The following is a 22,962-nucleotide window of genomic DNA, read 5'->3' on the forward strand; positions in this document are numbered from 1 at the left end:
ATATAGCGTAATTGCACATTAAAGAAATGGGTGCTGTTTTAATTTTAAAGTAATGTTCAGAGTCCGTTTAAAATGACCACCTAAAAAGACGTCCTACCTGCTGGATGTTCCACAAATATCCCGTGCACCGTTAACAGTGCCCTATGTGTGTGCAAATGGTTTCCTCTTCCTGGAACGTCTCTGCTCACCTTCCATGCTTAGTGCATTCTTAGTCACCAGTACTCAGCCAGGGCCACCCCCTCAGTGAGGACTTTCTGACTTCCAGCCCTCCACTCTCTGCCCCTGTGACTTCGTGTGCCATTTGCGCGGCTCCCATGCCAATGTGCCAATGCGGCAGCCAGCAGAGCAGGGCACACCCCTCTCCGGAGCTATTGACCTTCGGCTCCACACAGACGTTGCTCTGTCTCAGTCTCCTCATTCCTAAGGTAAGAGTTTGGACCACACCGAATGTTTCATAAGTTCCCTTTTCAGATGTGGGTTTTGTTGTGTCTTATATCTGAGCTGTGAACTGTTCCTCTTGTGGCCTCTCAGGAGAGAAACATTCACTAATGGACCGGCCACCCACTCCACCTCTTCTGGCCTCGTTCCCACCACACTCTCTCAGATTGGCTCTTTTCTACCTTGTATCATAATAAGAGCCTTTACTGTTCACCTGAAGCCTCTGGAGCCTTTGATCTTATTCAGAGGGAAAGTGGAGCTCTTATTCTAATGGCCCACAAGGTGACCAGCTGACCTCACCTCCTATCACCAAGCTCTCCGCTCCCTCTGCTCCAGACCTGGGTCTCCAGGCAGTTACTTGAGCATGCTGGGAACCGTGCCCCCTCAAGGCTTTCTTCCCTCCATCTTGAGTACTCTTCCCCCAAATTATCCACGTGGCTTGCTTCCTACCTCCTTCAGGTCTCTACTCGAATGTCATCTAAAGCAGGGAGCCTTCCCTCGATACTCATACACAACAGCTCTTATGTCGCCTTGCCCCCCCCCCCCCCCCCCCCCCCCCCCCCCCCCCCCCCCCCCCCGCGACTCCTCATCAGAGTCTGCTCCCAGGCTCCTTTGCTGTTTATCACAACTTGGCTGTTTCTTAGAGTCTGAGCAATAAGGTGGTGGAAGGCAGTGTCTTTTGCTCACTAGAGGTTAGGATGCGCAGTGTCTTTTACTCACTGCTCTGTCTGAGGTTAGGATGCTGCAGTGTCTTTTGCTCACTGCTCTGTCTGAGGTTAGGATGCGCTCCCACACACTGCGAGGCACCTACTGAGTATCCGCTGAAGAAAACAGCAAGCGAATTCAAACCTCAGCTTGTATAATTTCACCTTCAACCCGAAAACCCAGAGGTGGCAAAGATCCATAACTTGCATCATTCTGGGAGTGGTGAGCTTCCCTGGTAACGGGAAATAGTCGCTTCTGTGCCAGCCAGGCCAGTGAAGCATGAAAGGAGCTGTCTTCCTACAAACCTGCTTCATTTGCATCACAGCTGCAGATAAACAATCCATTTCCTGGTTTTCAACTTACGTTTTAAAACATGGGTCACCAGACATCAGCTGCATACTGATCAAAACCTAAACAAAAGAGCAACAAATGCCACAATTATAAGAGTTCTTGAGAAGCCAGCTTTTGCTAATCTGTATTCCCTATGACACCTCCTAGTCTTTTCTCCCCCCCCCAGGGTTTCAGGTTTCTCTATATCTTTGGAGCCTGCCCTAGAACTAGCTCTTTTAGACCAGGCTGGCCTCGAACGCACAGCGATCCATCTGCCTCTGCCTCCCAAGTGCTGGGATTAAGGCACACACCACCACCACCACCACCTGACTAAAACCTAGTCTTATATTTTCTATCTAGAAAGCATTAAGAGAAATAAATGTTTAATGAGGGTGTGTCCAATATTCCATTACTGTTTTATGTAGACATGGATTAAAAATCATCTTTAATGTTCAAAACCCTGTGGAAAAGATAAGAATAAGAAGTAAGCACTTCCCCAGTACTAATCCTTCTAGCTTTAGTAAGAGTCTGTGTCTGTCTGCTTTGTCTGTATTTACTGCAGATCCCTGTGGGGTGCAAGTATTTAATAACCAGGCCCTTCAGCTCCACAGGTTGAGGCTTTATGGGATACGTGCTTGGGACTCCAAAGGGCAGAGAGCTTTTGCCCCAGCTTCGAATCAGCACTAAAGCCTGGCTGTTTCTTTCTGAGATGCTGATAGTCCCTGGTTGCTAAGTAACTTCTAAGAATCCACCACAGGACAATCTCACTTTTTTTTTCCTCTGAGAGTCTGGCCTCGAATTCACTAGCGTCATGGGGTGGTCTTGAACTGAGGACTGAACCCAGGGTTTTGTGTATGCCAGGTAGGCTTCCTACGACCAGGCAATATTCCCAGACCCCAATTCACATCCCTGTGAGAAAATTCACAACGATAGTGACTTGCAAATATTTTGTTTTGGCTCTTTGAGAGAGTCTCAGCATTCCAAGGCTAACCTCAAACTTGCCACGTTGCCAAGGATAACCTTGAATTTACGGATCTTCCTGTCTCAACCCCCCGGAGTGCCGGGATTCCACGCGTGCAGCACCACCCTGGCGATTTGGGAACTTCCGTTCCAGATATAAACTATGTGTTTTCTACACATCATCTCATTTCATCTTCAGCACTCCCGTGAGAGAGTAACACTCTCATTTTGAGACCACAGAGATCGGGGATATTTCCTGAATTACATAGCTGGCACAGGGCAGAACCCAGGACCACACTCACTGAGTTTACAGTCTTAACGACAAACAGGACACACACAGATTACTGCACACTTTCCAGTGAATGTTTGACAAGCATCTTCTATGACCTTATGTCATTGTTTTTCTTACGTCTCAGCTATCCTGTTATGCAGATTCTCTTATTGCCTCTTCTTTCCTCCCATCTGGTCCCCAACTCTACAGGACAGCACTTGTGACTATCTGATGGTCTTGGGATGGAGAAATTGTGTAGTGAGGCAGAGCAGAGACGCAGGACGGGGATGAGAGGTGGCAGGAGCTCCCTTCTTAGGAAACGTGTATATTACAGCTGTTCCTTTGTGTGCTGACAAGGACGGCTCACTAAAGGGAGACATGACTAGGAGCAGATGGTCCAAGGAGAAAACTCTCGGTTATGCCTGTGTGGATTCTAGAGGTCAAGAGGAAGGACTGACTTCTCACGGGAAGAGGGTCATGTCGTCCCTGTGACCATAGGCAAGACAGAAACATGTGCTGCAGGAAGACTGGAGAGACAAGCAGAGGGGTCAGCTCTATGCTGGGATGATGAGGGACGTGAGTCTCATGACCTCTGCCTTTTCATGAAGGAGAAGCTTAGCTGGGGTGACGCATGGGGTGTGAAACTACACTGAGAAAAAAGGCAGGAAGGCGAATATCGAAACGGGGATGGGGGCAGAGGGTGGCTGCCAGCTGGAGGTGAGCCTGATTCCAGCAGTGCCCACTCGTCTGTGTGTCCTCCAGTAATGCTCCATTCATGGACACAGACTCAGGGAGGGCACACAGTCAAACCAAGTAGCACTGGAGATCTTCAGGGACAGCCACAGGCAAAGGAACCTGGAGTAGTAATTCAAACAAGATAATCATGACCTGTGCACTCTAAGCTAGTAAGGGGGAAGTGGAAGCAAGTGAGGCCTGGCAGCTCATGAGAAAGGAAGGGTTCGGGGTGAAGACAGCTGCATGTGATGACCAGGAGGGCTGGGAACACAGGAGATGGTGGGAGAGGGACAACTAACTAAAATTAAAAAGCTGTCTCAAGGGGAGATGGCTTCTCACAAAGAAGAGGACACACATACGTGCGCGCACACACTCTCACACACATGTATGCACACATGCATGCAAAGCAGTGTTATTCAGAGATAGGTTATTTGCTTATTAAAGTAATAATACATAATGAACAGTACAGTCGGTGGGTTTTGAAAAGGGGGATGCGCGGGCATGATGATGTGGAAAGGCCACCAGACAGCAGACACGCATGTTGGCCTCAGCTCCGTCACTCACCACTTCTCTTATGGAAGGCACCTGACCTTCTGAGGCTCACCTTCTCCATTATAAATCAGGGATGAAAACTGTTCCTCATCTCTGGTGGTTTGAATAGGAATGGCCCCTACAGACTCATGTGTTTGAATGCTTGGCCCATAGGGAGTGGCACTATTAGGTGTGGCCTTTTTGGACGAGGGAGTATGTCACTGCGAAAGCAGGCTTTGAGGCCTTATAAGCGCAAGTCTGGCCAGTGTGACAGTCTCCTTTTGATGCCTGCGGATCAAGATGTAGAACTCTCAGCAACTTCTCTACACCATGTCTGCCTGCATGCTGCCATGTCCCACCAAGATGACAATGGATTAAACCTTTGAAACTGTAAGCCAGCCTCAATGAAATGTGTTCCTTTATAAGAGTTGCTGTGGTCACAGTGTCTCTTCACAGCAATAGAAACCCTGACTAAGACACCATCAATCTACACCTGCCAGTGCGCAAGTGCCCTGCGATATTTTCAGAGGTATATAACAACAAAATCAAGCAGACTTGAAATTCATAGGATGGTGCTCTTTTAATATTTCCTTTTCCTACCTTAGTTTGTTTGCTTTGGCTTTTTAAGACAGGGTTTCTGTGGGTAGCCCTGGCTGTCCTGGAACTCATTCAGTAGACCAGGCTGGCTTCAAACTCACAGAGACCTGCCTGCCTCTGCCTCCTGAGTGCTGGAATTAAAGGTAAGTGCCATCACTGCCTGGTTCGTACCTTGGTTTTTGAGACAGGGCCTTATGAACCTAAGGCTGGCCTTGAGCCCCTGATCATCCCTGCCTCTGTCTCCAAGGTGCTGAAATGACAGGTGTGCACCACCATACCTGACATTTCCTCACGTCCTTTATCATTTCCCTCTCACGCCAGCTGCCCATCCTACCTTTCTTAACGCTGCTGATGTGTGCAAGGGGTGTCTGCCTGTGAGAACCAGTTCATGAATTTCTGTATATCCATGGCTGAAAACAAAGTTTATACTGTAGGTATAAAGTTATTCTTCACATTACTAACTTTGGAATAAAAACCACTTGGTTTTTAAATATCGATTTTTTTTTCTTATTAGGTAACTTACAAATTAAATAAAATGTAGCAAAGATTCTCCTAGGTACAAGATATTTTCTGACTATTTTTTTTCCAATGGATCTCATTTAATGTTTTCATCAGCTTCATGAAGTATATATTCCTTGTGATTCCCTGAACACACAGGCTCCTGATGAGATTTGGAGAAATAAGACAGGTGTCCATGAATGGGTCTGCCTGCCACTTCACTGCTTACGAGAGCACCTCTACAAACACATCACAGCTTCTTAGGAAGTTATCTTGAGGGGTGTGTGTATGTGTGTGTGTGTGTGCGTGCAATGCACATATGGACAAATGTGTATGTCAGTGCACACTCATGTGCAGACACAAAACCCAGGCGAGGGCATCCGAAGTCCTCCTTTCAGTTTCAGCCTTATTTCTTTGTGGCAGGGTCTCTCCCTGAGCCTGGAGCTTGCATTTTCCAGCTGGGGTGGTGATGGAGGAAGGTCATTGGTTAATTATAATAAACCAACTGCTTGGCCTCATAGCTTAGAACAAAGGGGGGGAGGAGAAAACAGAATAGGATGCTGGGCGGAAGAGGAAGTGAGGTCAGACTCTGCTCTGCTCCCAGAGAGACCTGACAGCTCTGCTCTCTGGAGCAGAGACGCCATGCTCAGCTCTCCTGGGTAGACTCGACAGCTCTGTTCTTTGGATTGCTCTCCCAGGCAACTCCAACCCAGGATGGACATAGGCTAGAATCTTCCCGGTAAGCGCACCTTGGGGTGCTTACACACATCATTAGAAATGGGCTAGTCCAGGTGCGAGAATTAGCCTGTAAGGGCTAGAGTTCATGGGCCAAGCAGTTCTTAAATGAATACAGTTTGTGTGTTGTTATTTCGGGCATGAGCTAGCCAAGCGGCCGGGGTGTTGGGGACGCAGCCCCGCTGCTCCTATTTCAACAGGGTGGGATCTGAACTCAGCTCTCGTGGTTATCCAGCAGGTGCTCTTAACCTCTAGGCCAGCTTTCTAGCCTGGATAGCTATCTGTATTTTAAGCCATGTATCCAGGCATCATGTTCCCTCTTCCCAACAAGCATTTGGTTGTGGTGGTGGTGTATTCGCCCACAGCCCCAGTGAGAAACACGAAACACACTGGACCCTAACAAGGTGGAGGCTCACGACCTCGGTATGGAATCCCACAGTAACCATGACAACAGACACCTGTTGCTTAGCTACAGGCAGAACATCTTTTATCGCCATGTAAATCTTGAAGAGTGCTTACTTTGAGAATGGAATTGTCCTGTCTTGTATTTTTGGTATCATAGCCTTCCAGTAAACAGCGGCGGGTGGTATTTCCTGATCCGGCAAACTCTGCCAGGTTTAGATCTGCAAAGCCCAGCTATGAAAAGAAAGAGAATCATATTAATAGACTATCTAGAAGGCTCTACCATATCCCCTTAAAATAGCCACCCAACCCGTGAGTTTTCTCAAACCTTTCAGTTCTTTCTTCCCACACTACCCGGTTTATCCCTTGCTTTACCAGGCTCCTTAATTTAGCTGCTCTTTAATAAAAATCGACTGCCTGTTCTATTCATCTTTTATCACAGATTTACACATGAGAATTACACACGTTTGCACGGCTGTGAGAGCACAGGTAAGGCACGTCAGAAAGCAGCATCCCTCCCAGTAACACCCACACTCAGGCCGCACTGCGGGGGTAATGAGCAGCTGCGTTCACGCGCAGCCGTGCGTGCAGACACTCAGACCCCTCGACTCTGGACCCGGGCCTACCTGCAGATCATTACAGGTTAAATTCTCCACGCACTCATAAGAGAACTTCAGTAAGCCTCCTCACTTCTTTAGTGGGGTGACCTTTTCCTCCCCTCTTCCTGGTAGGCATCCTTCACTTTATCCCGACTCTCTTTCTGGAAATTGCTGCTTCCCTTGCAGCTTCTGTCCTGCACCTACCCTCTCTGCTGCTACCCAGTTCATTACTACCCAGGAGTACCATTTCCTGCCGTTATCGGAGCTTGCTCTAGTCTCTCCTCTGATGTTGCTCAGCCCAGAGTCACCATTCCAGTGTGATCAGTTATTTTAGCAGCCTACTCCTACGTATACAATTTTCATGAACAAGAAGCAAATTAAGCACATCTCTACGAACACGCATTAAACTGCATAATATGTTTCAAACGCTGCTGAGGTTGTTACAAGTTTTTTTGTGTATAACGTATACGGTACGTATGTGCACACATAGGTATGCACATCCAACAGAGAGTGTGCAGCGGTCAGACAATACCCTCAGGCTTTGGTCTTTACCTTCTGCCACGTTTGAGGCAGGGTGTCTTTGTTGTTTGCCACTGTGCTGTAACGCTAGTCTACCTGGCCTGCAGGGATTCTCCAGTCTTCTCTTCCCACCTCACTGTAGCACAGACATCCTAGGGGATCTAAAGTCGGGTTTTTCGCCAGTGTGGCAAGCATCTTCCCTATGAGCCATCTCCATAGACCCACTTTCAGGGACATGCAAGAGGGTGGTTTTACTTGCACATCGGAACATTATTTCAGTAGATTTTTTTAAATTAATTTTTTATTTTTTTGTTTTACACCCCAATCAAAGCTTCCCCTCCCTCCTATCTTCCTCGGGTTCCCCTTGTATTTCCTGCCCCCCATCTACTCCTCCTCTAATTTTCTTCAGAAAAGGGCAGGCCTCCCATGGATATCAACCAAACACGGTCTATCAAGGCATCTCCTCTTCTATTAAGGCTGGACGGGGCAACCCGCTAGGAGGAAAGGGTCCCCAAAACAGGCAACAGAGTCAGAGTGAGCCCCTGTTCCTACTAGTTCAGTAGTTTTTAAACTGCTATGAAAAGAACAAAGAATCATGTAAGCCCAATGCAGGAAATCAGGCACACGGCAAGACGCAGGCAACAGCTGCTTAATTTCCACACAGTTACTCTGGTCTTACTGCCTTCTAGGAGAGCAACGTAGGCGGAAAAGCCAGGATAGGACCATGCAGAGGACATTTGAGTGAAGGTGTGAAGACATGTGACCTATTTGACCACCGGTTATCAGCACAAGCTGTTTCACATACTTTGTCCCTGTTCCGTCTCTCTGCTGAGGGCCTTGTTGTCTACTTCACCCAGGGGGTCAAGGGAACTTAAATCCCATAAGCTCTTACTGCCAGCAGCAGCCACTCGCCCACCTGCGCCTGCGTCTGGGCCTGGGCCTGTACGGCCTTCCCGCTCACATGCTGCAGAGGATGTGGTTGTGTTCCTGCGGCTCCTGCCTATCCCCTTTATGCTGCAGGTTCCCTATGGTTTGGCACTCTGATTCACCCCGTCTCACTAGACCGTTCCACCAGCACACAGGCATGCTGGATTTTCTCCTGTCATAAGGAACCAACCAAACCCGTCCATCCCACATCTCTCCAGAGCACTGAATTGTTTCTCTGTTCATCCCCCACTGAAACAAAAATAAAGAAAAAAAATTCTCATGAAACAACACTTCTGTAAAAAGGTCATCTATACTGTCTCTGACCATCTGGTCAAATGAACGTCCTCCTTCCCAGTTCATCCCTTAACTCCCCGCTGGCCAGAACGTGCCAAGGTCAACTCAAGGCCATTAATGTTCCTGAACTCACTCTTGATGGAGGAAGGTTATTGGTTAATTATAATAAACCAACTGCTTGGCCTCATAGCTTAGAACATAGGGGGAGGAGAAAACAGAATAGGATGCTGGGCGGAAGAGGAAGTGAGGTCAGACTCTGCTCTGCTCCCAGAGAGACCTGACAGCTCTGCTCTCTGGAGCAGAGACGCCATGCTCAGCCCTCCTCTCCTAGAGAGACCTGACAGCTCTGCTCTCTGGAGCAGAGACGCCATGCTCAGCCCTCCTGGGTAGACTCGACAGCTCTGTTCTTTGGATTGCTCTCTCAGGCAACTCCAACCCAGGATGGACATAGGCTAGAATCTTCCCGGTAAGCGCACCTTGGGGTGCTTACACACATTACTAGAAATGGGCTAGTCCAGGTGCGAGAGTTAGCCTAGAAGAGGCTAGATAGAAATGGATCAAGCAGTTAAATGAATACAGTTTGTGTGTTGTTATTTCGGGCATAAGCTAGCCAAGCGGCCGGGGTGTTGGGGACGCAGCCCCGCCGCTCCTATTTCAACACACTCTCTTAGATAACCTAGTAGTTTTCAGTTCTATTCACATCAAGGTTCCAAGGCTAATAAAGGAGTCTTAAATAAAGGCTAGCTGCCCATCTAACTCACCATCTACTGTTGCAATATTGGTTCTATACTGTCACTAAGGATCTCTGTTATGGATTGCATGCTTTTGTTTCTCCGGAATTCGTATGTTGAAAGTCTAACATCCAACAGGATGGTATGGAGTGGTGGGGGCTTTGGGAGGTAATCAGGCCTTGAGACTGAAGCCCTCAGGAATCCATCCCTCCCCTTTTGGGTGCTGGGTACCAAAGCCAGGGCCTTGCACATGTCTCAGTGGGTGCTCTACCGCTGAGCTGTGCACTAAGGTCTGGAGGAATGCACTTTAAACAGGAAAGAACTTGCAGCCTCGTTCTGCAATCTGCCACATGGTGACACACTGAGAAGCGTGTCATCTGCAAACCAGGAAGCAGGCTCTTCACACACACGGGAGCTGCTGCTATCACGACCCCAGACTCCTCAGCATCTAGAATGGAGAACTAAATGTGTTTTGTTTATGCTGTCCAGTCTGTTGTACTTGGTATATTAGCAAACAGCCCATAAGACAATCCCTGTTAAGAAAGTGACATGCCAATGCCCCTTTTATTTGCCAGACAGAATAAACATATCCTGTCTTCAAAGAACTCACATTACAGACTGTATAGTGTGGTCCCAGCGAGTTCATATTTCCTCAAGACTTTCTTTGGCTTCACCAAGAAAACTGTCACATGAATATCTATATGTGTGTGTGTTTCACATATGTGTGTGTTTTATATATGTGTCTCATAAATGTATCATATGTATATATCACATTTGTGGTAGACATGAACTTATTCAGAAAATCATTGTTAACATTTGCATTCCGGTAACATTAGGCATTAATTAGAAATAGAGAATGTTTTCCCTTTTTTGGTGCTGGGGATGATGGAACCCAGGGCCTATTTTATGCTCTGCCCTGAGCTATCCTATCCTTGGGTCCTTTATTCCTATTTTCATAGTTTAATACGGGAAAACAGAAAGCAAGTTCCCACAGCAGTGCTGCTAAGTGCGGTGGTAAAGGAAGACACAATTATTAGAGAGAGAAAAAAGTTCTCAGTAGGGAGGCATGACTAAGCTGAGTCTTTAACGATACATGACTTGAAAGGATAGGGGGGGGGGAGGGAGACATGCATGGTGTCAAGTCACAAGACGAAGAAGCTAAAATAGCGTGAGATACTCTAGGCAGTGTATGATGGCAATATACCTCCTAAGAATGAGGGTGGGAGAGAGAAGAGAACAAAGAACGCAGACGGCAGGCAGAAGAGATGAGGCAGCAGAAACGGTCTGCAAACAAAAGCGGATCTCCCTAGCTTATAAAACTTCCAATTTCCTTTACAGTCAGTGAATAACCACTGAGGGACTAAAAGTGGGGAGTGATATAATGACGTTTTAATTTTAGAAAGATCACTCTGGCAGGACTAAGGAAGCTGGAGTTAGACAACAGGGGAACAGACTGAGCGGGAGGCCAAACGGCTGCCAATAGAAAGTAATGCAGGCGTAACCTAGGGCAGCAAAAGGTGAGAGAACATGGTTTTTACAGCTCTTAGAAGGAAAGACATGTGTGAACAGCTACCAGCAAGAGTAGACCTTGCTGTTCGCCTGCCCAACACTCAGTGCCCTGACAGTCCTTACCAAACTCCACTTTCCCCAGAGATTCAATCTCCATCCTTATCCGTGAGCACACAGAGGGACCCATCGCACTGCTAAATTGTGGGCAGTGTAACTTAACAACGCAATCCATCCCTATGGTCACAGATAGTTAGGGGCGGGTACATGGTTCCATTATACTCAGTAAAACATACAGGGGAGCCCTCTGAGAGGATGTAGGAAGTGCTTCCTACTCAACAAAAATAACATTCAGAAACTAGCTAGGGTTTCTTCTACAAATGAACTGTGTTGATAAAACTTGAGCAACTAGACACCTGATGTTCAGGTCATCACAGAGGGGAAGGGGATAAGGGATTCCTGGCCACGTTCTTTCATCAGTGGATTAACCAATCGTAGAGCAGAAATATATCTACTTGTTTTCTGTTATCAGTAAGCTATAGCTCAAGAAAACCGGAGAATGTTCTCTAGTAGGGAGGCTAAGACTAAAGGGTAACAGCCTGTAATAAAGTTCTCAGAATATTCTTTTTTTTTTTTTAAAGAAAAGACTCATTTATGTTTACTATGTGTATGGGTATTCTGTCTGCATGCATGTCTGCACACCATGTACATGCAGTGTCTGAAGAGGCCAGAAGAGGGTGGGTCCTCTGGAACTGGAGTCACAGTCACATCTGTGTGCTGTGTGCTGGGACAGAACATGAGTCCTCTGGATGAACTGCCAGTGTTCCTCACCACTGAGCCATTTCTCCAGCCCCTCCCCCAAAAGAATATTGCAATACTTTATCGTTAAATCCAATTATTCAATCTCCAGTTTGCTTCACCTAAAATGAGTCAAGCTTGAGTAAGCATCAAAAGCCTACAGAGTGCAAGAACAACGTTATGGATTACAGAAGAGTTAGAGGCCATCTCCTTACCTTTGCATAAGCCTTGCCACCTTTCAATTCCTGCAAATACAGAAAACACTATGAGAACATTATATGAAGAAGGATTTCAGACTAAACGCAAGCCAAATGATTCTGGGTAGACATGTGCATGCTAGCAAATGTCACAGATGATAACCACAGACTGACCTTAAATCCAACCATTCAAATCAACGACAACACCTTAATAATGACCAAACTTTTCACTCTGCTTGCGGCTTTACTTATTTAGTCAGTCTTGATATGGAGTCTCTCTACACTGCACAGAATGCCCTGGAGCTCCTGGGGCTCAAGTATCTCCCCTCAGCGTCCCTCGGCCACGACTGTGGGCCACAGTTTTGAACTGAGGACAGCACACACTGTGAAGGCTGATTGTAAAGCTCTTAGAACAATGTCCACCACCCTGTGGGCTGTCTCCTTCTGCTGTCACCGGCAAACTTCCCTGCGCTAAAGTCCCTTCAAGAACATTTTTTAGTGACAGAGCTGTCGCTCTTTTTCACGACGCTGATACTGAAGTGCTCTCTGTCACTTCTATCTTTCGCCCAGGGAGTCTACGGGGAGCTCTGCTACTACTTATGAATATCTGCTCTTCTTCCCCTTCCCTGCCACTGTTTTATTCCATAGGAACCATCAGAATTTCTTCTTCACTGGGTCACTTCACACCCCTCAACAGTGCCATTCTTAAACAAAAGGAAATGTCCTCTAGGTGTTCCTTGGTTCCTCAGCTTGATTCTTTTCATTGCTGTTCCTCTGTGGTCAATATTCGAAAGACTTCTGACTCTTGGGGACTGGGAAGAGTAGAGGGAGGAGAAAGTGCAGTGCGGATGGAACGTATGAGAGAAGAATAAAAAATGAAAAACAAGAAGCCAAACATTCCAAAGACTTATACCTCTACCTGCTGCTTTCTGTTGTAGTCAGCCCTCTCACCTGGATTTCCCTCAGGTTCCCTCCCTAGTAGCTCAGGATTCCCAGTATTTTGTTAAAGCTAAAAGCTCCCTGTCTCCATCTTAGCCTGTGCTGAGTATGCGATGGGCTCGGCCACTTACCTCCTTTCTTACATCGTTTTCCTCTCTACCTCTCCCTGACGCCACATCCGCCCGGTTTCCCTGCTGCTTCCCTGGCTGCTGTTCCTCCAGCCTCTCCCATCCTGCGCCCACTCCTTTATTTAGCTTCTGCAGAGAGAAGCTAGCTGTACCTTCAGTATCTATTCTTGCTTTCCATGTAATAGAATCCTGTCCTTTTAGTTGGGTACCTGGTTGCCCAAAATAATGCCCATCTCTCTGTAAAACTACTATCCGCAAACCTAAGCATTTCTACTTTGAAATATTAAGGCCAACTTTCTGCCATAGCAGCAGCAGCAGCAGCAGCAGCAGCAGCAGCAGCAGCAGCAGCAGCAGCAGCAGCAGCAGCAGCAGCAGAATGGCATGATCTTAGAAAAGGCCATGATTCTCCTCTTTAGAATCTCCCAATGAATCAGGCATGGTGGTATATGCCTATACTCTTTGACTTGGGAGATAGAGGCAGGAGGAAGATCATGAGGTCCTGTCTCAAAAACCAACCAACCAACCACCAACCAGCCAACCAACCAGCCAACCAACCAGCCAGCCAGCCAGCCAACCTACCCTGTGCTGGGGAAGATAGCTCAGCTGGAAAGAGTGCTTGTTGCACAGGTATGAGGACATACCTAGTTTAGATGCCCAGTACCCATTTAAAAAGCTAGGTGCGGCTTTATGGCCACAGTTCTGGGATGGGAGAAGAGAACAGAGGTGTCTCATCAATTTCTAAACCATCACTCGTTCCTAAATTATTCTGTTTCCCCATGCTTTTTTTATGTGTGAAATTTATCGGTACTAAACTAATTTTATTTTGCTAAACTCTTGCTTTCTGTTCCCCGGTTCTCACCAGAAAGTAAAATGCAGGAATGCAGGAGGTCTGGAACTCTGTTCCAGTTCATTCATCTTCCCAGACCCCAGAGCAGTACCCGGCACACGGTGGCACTAACAGGCTTATTGTGTGACTGCTTCCCTGTGTCTAGGCAACAGGGTTCATTCCCAAACTCTGGTCTTTACCAGATCTGGAGACAAAATGGTGTCTATTTGTAGGTTTAATTTGTGTAAGATTAGGGACATTGTTTGTTTAAAATACTTTCTGGGGGGACATACTGTCAGCTGTCAACTTCTCCTAAGTGCTGCTGATTCTTTTATACTGTGTAGAGGTGTTCTTTCTGTATTAATTAGTTTTTTGATATTATTCATGAGTAATTTCCCCTAATTTATGACTTTGCTTGTGACTTTTTTTTTTAAAAAATGTCCAACATGTTTAAATAGATGAGTGCTCCGCTCTTTGTCCAATACGCAGGGAAGGTTACGTAGAATAAACTTGCCGCCTTGAGTAGTCAGGTACAGCAGAAGACTACTGGTGATTTCCCAGCCTCTCTTCTGACGCGTTAGAACCTACCGCCCACACAGCCTTTCAGTTTGGTGTGGCCACACAACTGAGTCCTAACCAGAGGGATGTACAAAAAAGACACAGGCACGGTTTTTGAATCAGCTCTGTCCTTATGCCACAAGACTGGACCTTAGACCTTTATAAAGATGGGACCATATGCTAAAGATGGCAGAGCTACTATTTTCATCTCAGGTTCTGAACCAACGTCTATACCATTTTATCTTTGACCTTTGGGGTCTGTCTTAGCAGTTTGACATGTATGTTGTGTGCTGGTTAGTCTGTCAATGTGGTCCAAGCTCAGGTCATCTGGCAAGACAGAACCCCAACTGAGAAAAATACCTCCATCAGACTGCCTGTAGAAAAGCTTAGGGGGACGTTTTCTTGGTTAGTGATGGATGTGTGTGTGGGAGGGGACGGCTCAGCTCACTGTGAGCGGCCACCCCTGGTGTGTATATGGAAGCGGACTAAGGTGTATATGGAAGCGGGCTGAGCAAGCCACGGGGAACAAAGCTAGTAAGCAGTGTTCCTCCATGGTTTTTGCTTCGGTTCCTGCCTCTAGTTCCCACCCCGACTTCTCTTTTGCTGTGTGCTGTAAGACTAAATAAAACCATCCTTCCTCAAGTTGCTCTGGCCATGATGTTTATCACGGCAAAAGGAAGCAAGCTAAGACCCGTCCTAATGAATATCCAAAGCCCTATTCTATGAAAAAGGGTTTATTCGAGGTATGTCCTCGCGTAACTGGCGTTTACAGTTTCTGTTAGTTTTACTAGAGTTTGAGTTTATTTAATCTGTGGGCACCCTGTACTCTAAGTTGGTTATATGATTCATTTTTCTTGAAATCCAAAGACTAGCTCATCATCCTTCAAGCGTCATGGTTGGAGCTCCGTTGGGAAGAGTTTTAATCTAAGGACAGAGGCAGCAGTCAGGGCCGCAAGGGGAAGAAGGTGGGATGCCTCATGCTGTCAGCTAATCCTTCATCACCAAGCATCAGGCTGGATGCAGGGACTGAGAGTCACCACGGCCTAAGGTCTCGCAGTTGGTAAGTGGCAGGCTGGTACCACTGTGTGTGAGCCTTTTCTGTACCACACTTCCTCTGCAGAAGCCTCCACTCAGTTACTACTGCTCCAAACACAGCTATTTTTATAAAGTCCTAAAACGTGTAAAATCACGTCTGTACACATGTATCTATTATATTCTGAGTGTATCAAGCAATATACGGAGGTTGGGATAAAGCCACCCATCTAACACACACTGCTAATAATTCATTCAAAATGCGGGAATCAAATCTAAGAATATAGTTTTTAAATCTGATCTAGAAAGATGCAGGACTGGGGTGGAAAAGAGCAAGAAGACCCACATTTCTCATTCTAAGTCTGTACCTTTGCCAGCATATACCTGTACTCTGGTAACTTAAAAAATATGTATGTAGCTGGGCGGTGGTGGAGCACGCCTTTAGCTGGGAGGCAGAAGCAGGCGGGCCTCTGTGAGTTCGAGGCCAGCCTGGTCTACAAGAGCTAGTTCCAGGACAGGAACCAAAGCTACAGAGAAACCTTGTCTCGAAAAACCAAAAAAAAAAAAAAAAATGTATATAAAGTTGGGCACGGTGGTATGCCTGTAATCCCAATACTCAGGAGAAAAGGCACGGAGGGTCATGAGTTTGAGATAAGCCCAGGCTATGTGCAAGTTCCAGGCTAGCTTGAGCTACAAAGTGGCTCTTGTTTCGGAAAAAAAATCAGAAAAAAAATGTGTAAAAATGTGAAATGCACATGAAAGGGTCATGGGACAGCCCAGATTTGGCCTTAAATTTGCTATGCACACACAAGACCTGTACAAGCTCAATCCAGGCAAATCCCAGCATTGGGGGGGAGCAGAGTGGGGAAAAATCCAACTGCTAGTTGGCTGCTTGGGGAGATACTGGCATTTGAGAGCGGCTGGGAGAGGGACAGTCAGTTTTCTTTTTCTTTTTTAAATTATCTTTTTTTCGTTTTACATACCAATCCCAGTTCCCACTCCCTCCACTCCTCCCATTCTCTCTACCTTCCCCTCACCTCACTCCTCATCCACTCCTCAGAGAGGGCCAGGCACATTGCTTTGGCGAAGGTCCAAGGCTCTATCTAGGCTGAGCAAGGTATCCATCCAAAGAGAATGGGTTCCCAAAAAGCCAGTACAAGTAGTAGGAATAAATCCTGGTGCCACTGCCAGTGGCCCCCGCAGTCTGCCCCAGCCATACAACTGCCACCCACATTCAGAGAGACTAATTTGGACCTACGCTGTTTTCTTCCCTGTCTGTCTGGAGTTGGTGAGCTCCCATTAGCTCAGGCAAACTGTTTCAGTGGGTGAACCCATCATGGTCTTGACCTCTTTGCTCATATTCTCATTCCTCCCACTTTTCAATTGGACTTTGGGAGCTCAGTCCAGTGCTCTGATGGGGGTCTCTGCTTCTGTTTCCATCAGTTACTGGATGAAGGTTCTATGGTGATATTAAGATATTTATCAGTCTGACTCCAGGACAAGGGCAGTTCGGGGCCCCCTCTCCTCTATTGCTTAGGGTGATGCACCACACCCCAGGGCAGGCCCCACTCCCAAGAGCAGTCAGAAAACAAACTGAACTGCTTAAAAAAATAAAGAAAAGAAAACTCAAAGCTGGGTGGGTAGGACAGTGAAGGTGGAAAAGGTATGGGAAGAAGGGTTGGGGGAGGAGTTTAAGTATGTCAAAATACATTGTATGAAAGTTTCAAAGAATTAATGAAAATATTTTTATAAAGCAAAGACTAGGAATTTGATTAATGACAGGATACAGACACACACACTCCCAAACTACTGCAGATGTGTACAGTATTTCTGTGAAGAAAGCTTTTTGGCTCCTGAGTAATAGCCTCAGGTTTGCCACCATATTTGCCAGAGCAATTTCATTTCTTGCTCTAAGCGTGAAGTTACAGTTCTACCGTTAAAGCAGATCTAAATAAAGTGGGCCAGTGACTGTAGCTAACTGTGGTTTCTGAAAGAGGAGGAGTAACGGGCTATTTTCATACCTTCCGCACAGACACTCTGTAGATACAAGGGTCCAGGATGCCCGTGGAGGCGCTGGCACTCATCTTGCACATAAACGAGAACTTCTTTCTCCAGCGAACACAGTTTGCTTGCACCACCTCCCTGGAGAGGGAAAAACAAAACACGAAAAGCTGGTTGATTATCTGTTAAAAGCACTCACAATTCCACTCAAGTCTACAACACCAAGTTACACAGACGTCAGTGTCTGCAGATGCTGGAAAGGTGGCTCTGGAGGAAAATGGCTGCTCCTCAGTCTCGAGGACCGGACTTTGGGCCACGAAGAGGCCATGGAGGGGTTGTAATCCCACCAACTGGGAGACAGGGTCTCCTGGAGTAAGTGGACCGTAGTGCCAAACTGGCTAAAATGGCAAGCTCTGGGCTCAGGTGGAGACGCTGAAAGGGACAGAGCATCTCAGGGAGCCACCTGACATCACACTGGGCATCCACACTCAAGCACACACAGGAGTAGACATAAATGATGTCACACTGGGCGTCACACTCAAGCACACAGTGGAGTAGACATAAATGCAAAGTCAGCCTTTGCAAGCGAGGAACAGGAATAACCGGGCATTAGAAATGCAGAGAAGCTAATTTACCTGGCAATCAGTTTAAAGTGACTCATCACCACTCATTCTCATTTTCTCTGTGTTGGGTACACTTCTAAATGTGTAATATACAAGAGGAAGGGCACAATTCCGAGCCTTGTAGGACTTGATGCCAGAGACAGAAATACACCCAAATACTCTACTATTTCAGCATCATGAACTTCCATTTCGGAGTTTACAACATGAAGCTCAGTCTCACACCAACTCTAAAGTGTAGCTGGCATGTCCCTCACTGCACAGACCCGGAGTTGAAGCACAAGAGGGGAGTTAACATCAAGGTTATTTTGGTGGTGAGTACAGGCATTGCGCGCAAGCCAAGCCTATTTAACTCTGAAGCCCCTTGTCCACAGCCCTAAATCTGTCCTGATTTTTGTACAAGCTGTTGTCTTTACTATCCTGTGTAGGTTCAAGGGACTTAACCTTGGAAAGCAAAAAAACAATTATTCTGCTTCCTGAAGGAGAGAGACAATGGGGGGGGGTCATAAACAGTGAAAAATGGATAAAGCAAAAGAATGAATGTTCTCTAGATCTACACATCAGTCCCCTTAATATAGGCAAGAAAGCATTTTTTTTTTTGAGACAGGGTCTCATTATGTGATCCTGCTGGCTGGAACTCACCAGGTAGATAAAGCTGACCTTGAATTCAAAGACGTCAACTTGCCTCACCTTCTAAGCACCGTCACACCTGACCTCAATATTTGTACTAATCCTTTGAGAATTTCATACATGCATATAAACGTATCTTGATCATATTCACTGCTACTCCTCCTAATCCCTCCCACATCCATTCCACCTCCCTACTTCATGTCTTTTTTTTTTTTTTTTTTTTAAATAACCAACTGAATCCAAGTTGAGCAGCTCATATACTCACAGGTGTAGGGTCATCATGGAGCACCTACTGACCTACCAGGCGCACACCCCTAAAGAAAACTACCACCCCATATCCCAGAAGGGTCTCCCCTGGCTCCTCAGTGGTGAGGGATCTTGAGTCCTTCCCCACTTCATGTTGGAATGTTGATTGGCTTGATTGTGTGCAGGCAACCACAGGGGATGGGAGCTCAAGATTGCAACAGTCCTGCCTTCCTGACCTCCGCTTACAATCTCACAGTCCTCCCATCCCCTTTTCTGGGATGGTCCCCGAGAGCACAGGGTGATTTTCTTAAGGAAGAACACAGTACGATGACTTCTCTGGAGCAAGAGAGACTGATGGGTGAGATAAAAATGAGATAAAGGTTGGAGTAAGGGAGAAATGGGGTGAATGCAATAGCATGCCAACTCGTAGCTGCCTCTGTGAAGGAAAGAATGTGCACTGAGATCACTGGGTTTATAGATAAACAACTTTTAAAACGCCCAGAAAGATCATGAAAACAATAAAAAAAACTCAAATTAAAAATGAAAGAATTTGTGATCATTGTTTTCCTCCCAGTATCACTGGGTGCCAAGACTTGAAGGCATCAGCCATGAGCCTGGAACTTCCAGAAAAGGCGTGCAGATATACTGACAGTCCAGAACCTTCGGGAATGGACCTCAAGGTCTGCGATTGTTCCTGTCGCCAATGCCACTGGGGCAGGATCAGCTAACAAGAACTATATATATTGGTTTTATTGAGACAGGGTTTCTCTGTATAGCTCTACCTGTCTTGGAACTTGATCTGTAGACCAGGCTGGCCTCAAACTTGGAGATCTGCCTACCTCTGTCTCCAGAGTGCTGGCATTAAAGGTGTGTGCCACCACTACCAAAAGAACAATGTTTTTTTAAAGACACACTAGTTTACTGTCCTTAGAAAATATAAACTTTCACTAAAGTGAAACTTACTAAGTTTTTTTTTTTCCTTTTTTCTTTTTTTCTCCTCCAAGGCACCATCTCATAGGAAGACAAAAACAGCATCCAGGGACAGACAACTGGTAACTAACTTAGCAACCAAAGAAATCTGAACCTGGTGCTGTTAATGAAGAAAGCCAAGAGTGGAATTTTAAACTGGTTCTGAGATAAAGCGAAGGAAGGAGCAAAAGTGGAAGGATTGATTGGAAGCTGTCTTATACGCAGTCAGACCCGACTCCTGCAGGAAGCCGGCTCTATTTTCCTGACGGGGAGCAGAGGACGCTCTGGCTTGCTTGACCCCAGGGCAGGTCTCAGTGGCAGGACAGTATATTGACGGGAGGATGAGTTGGCGTTGACCCTTCTTCTCTAGCTGGCTCTGCCAATGCTGGAAACAGCCATGAATTCATGAAGAAAATGCTAATGAGATGGACACTCCCCCAAAATGGTCAAAGTCATCTCAACCTGTAGTCAAAACCCAAGATGCCAAGCCCCTTCCATCTGCACAGGGCTTCCACCAGCTCAGAGCTGCAGTTACATCTCAGCTGACACCGTAGGAGAAGCTCTTACCAGGAAAAACAGAGAAAGCACAACCCCAACCAAACAAAGCCAGTGCTGGAAGAAGGGAAGTTTTCAAGTGGAAAACTTGTAGGCTGGATAATGGCTCCGCTCTCACAGCTGTCCTCTGACATCCACTCTCACATGCAGGCAACGCATGCGCGCACACACACACAGACACACACACAAATACATACACACACACTCACACGAATACATGGAATAATAAAAAGAAACCACACCTACTACACAGGACAAACACGGTATTTAAAACAACCACAAGACCACAGGCCTCTAAAACAAAACTCCTGGGCGTGGCCTTCCTTCTGTCTGGATTCTACCTTTCTCAAGGCCAGAGGCCAGCCTTCACGGAGGCCAGCCTTCATGGACTTCACAACCAGGCTTCCTGCTGTCTGTCCACCTCTTAGAGGGCTGAGGGAGGAGTGGGGAGAAAAGATGATATATCCACCCTCGTGGCTGTTTCCTTGTCAGGTAGATCAGAAACAGGTAGTTGTTGGGGACCACAGTTTTCCAAAGTGCTGGGCATTTAGACCTGAAACTACATACATGTAAACCTTTGTCAAAATATAAACTAGAAAATTAAAAATATTACTAAGTACCGAAGAGCATCAGAATGGAACAGAGTTACATACAGGAGAGTCAGAACGGTGACCCACGCCTGTAATCTCAAAACTGAGGGGACTGAGGAGGAGGAACACAGTGTGACACCAATCTGGGCTACACTACAAGGCCATCTTAAAGAAAGTATTTAACACTGAAATCCATTATTTTCTTTTTTTTTTTTTTTCTTTTTGAGACAGGGTTTCTCTGTGGCTTTGGAGCCTGTCCTGGCACTAGCTCTGTAGACCAGGCTGGTCTCGAACTCACAGAGACCCGCCTGCCTCTGCCTCCTGAGTGCTGGGATTAAAGGCGTGCGCCACCATTGCCCGGCTGAAATCCATTATTTTCTAATTGTTTTAAATATTCACTCAGTGAATGCTCTTTATTGTCTAGTATACGAAAATCAAATAAACTCATTTTGGTCAGCTTTCTGTCACTGTAATCAATTCCTGGGTCACATCAACGTACAAAGCGCAGAGGTTTCTCTTGGTTCAGTGCTTTGGGGTCTCAGTCCAGGACTGAGGGCTCTGTTGCACTGGGTGGGCCCCTAGCAAGGCAGCCTGGTGGGTGAGAGCAGAGCCTCACCCTTCACAGCTAGAAAGCAAAGGGAAGGACGGGGCCAGAGTTACATAATCCCTTTGAGAGCATGGTTCCTGATGACCCAAAATGCACCCCCATTTGGCTCCACCTCTTAAAGGTTCCATGACCTCCTAATAGTGCCACGCTGGGAACAAGCGTTTGCCACATGGACCTTTCTATCCACATTACAGCTGCGCCTTAAAATGTTAGTGAGCTAAAAATTCTAGTAATTATGTCAGAGATGAAAACAAAACGTGAAGACCGCAAAGCCCCCAAACCTGGGTTTAGGTTTTGTTGCTTTTTCTTTGTTTGTGGAATATCAGTAATTCCCCAGCTAAACTAGTCTGAGACACACAGTAGGTTTTTAAACATCTAGTTTAGAACACCCTCTCCACATGGCATCTTTTAGATGATTTCATTATCAAATCTTCTAGGCTATCTCTTGCACAGAGGGTAGCTTTGGCCTGAGTAACAAAATTAAAGACACCAAGTGAATTCTGCCTGTACCTGCTGTTCTCCGACAACAACCAAGGAAGAAGCACTTCATAGTCATCTAGTTTATATAGAGGGTGGGAAGCCAACAGTAAGTCTGGTAGACTTGGGAAAAAGTAGGTTAAATATGGGCAGGGATTGCAGCATATAAGGAATGGGTTTTGACAAAGAGCACATTAGATCTTCCAGAGGAAGGACACACCTCTACAGCTTCCACCTCCACCTGCTGATGACCCTTCCATGGCTATAGTGACAGCAGTCACCAAATGCTTTCAATAAACCAGACCTTCTCATTTTATACATCATAACACAAGTCCATTTGTTTAGTTAAGGAACTGGGAGAAACTGCACAACCTCACTAAGCTGAAAAGAATCCAGCTGGATTTTGTCTGGTACCAACTATCAATCCCTGCCCATCACTTCCTAACTGTTCAGAATTCAATCCCTTTCCTGCATCTAGCATCGTTATCCTCATCCAGACTCTCAGCATCATTTCCCTGGATTATTTTCAGAGCCTCCTTACTGGTCCCTGCTTAAATCTGCTCCCCTCGGATCTCTACCTGAGAGTATGGCTCACACCTGCCTGTGTTCCCAGTCTTCCAGAAACCAAGGCCGGGAAAAGAACACCCAAAACAAAAAAACTAAACTGATTTTGTTAGAGACCAGCCTGGGCTACAGAGGTCCTGTCTCAAAAAACAAACAAACAAAAACCAAAACACCCCCCCCCACACACACAGAAAAACAAAACAAAAACCCCCAAAAGTGTATTTGTGTTCCTAAAGCAATCACTCAGACTTTTCTGTGTTCATCTTTCCTGTGTACACACAGACCCTGGGAAAAAGATGTCCAAACTAAACAAATCAGAGAGCGGCAAAGTTAGTCTGTGGCATTTGTTATACTGACGGGTTACCGTGGAAACCCACGCAAACCACTTGGCAACGGAGACAAAAGTCACATTAGTAACGGCTGGCTTTCAGTTAGGTGAGTCACTAA

The 22,962-nt window shown here is 46.3% G+C and overlaps 1 protein-coding gene across 2 annotated transcripts in view; it reads right to left on the reverse strand.

The window, feature by feature from the left end:
• Positions 1–22,962, reverse strand: part of Eeig2 (EEIG family member 2) — a 59,470-nt gene that overhangs the window by 16,039 nt on the left and 20,469 nt on the right. For both annotated transcript variants that reach the window (XM_050120962.1, XM_050120961.1), the window contains exons 2-5: positions 17,278–17,398; positions 11,792–11,821; positions 6,320–6,436; positions 1,507–1,553 (exon numbers count right to left, since the gene is read on the reverse strand). In XM_050120962.1, coding sequence (XP_049976919.1) covers positions 1,507–1,553; positions 6,320–6,436; positions 11,792–11,821; positions 17,278–17,398 — 315 coding nt within the window. The remainder of the gene's footprint in view (positions 1–1,506; positions 1,554–6,319; positions 6,437–11,791; positions 11,822–17,277; positions 17,399–22,962) is intronic.

This window comes from Alexandromys fortis, unplaced genomic scaffold (genome assembly GCF_014885135.2).
Source record: "Alexandromys fortis isolate MF-2015 unplaced genomic scaffold, M_Fortis_MF-2015_v1.1 scaffold_176, whole genome shotgun sequence".
NCBI classification, from domain to species: Eukaryota; Metazoa; Chordata; class Mammalia; order Rodentia; family Cricetidae; genus Alexandromys; species Alexandromys fortis.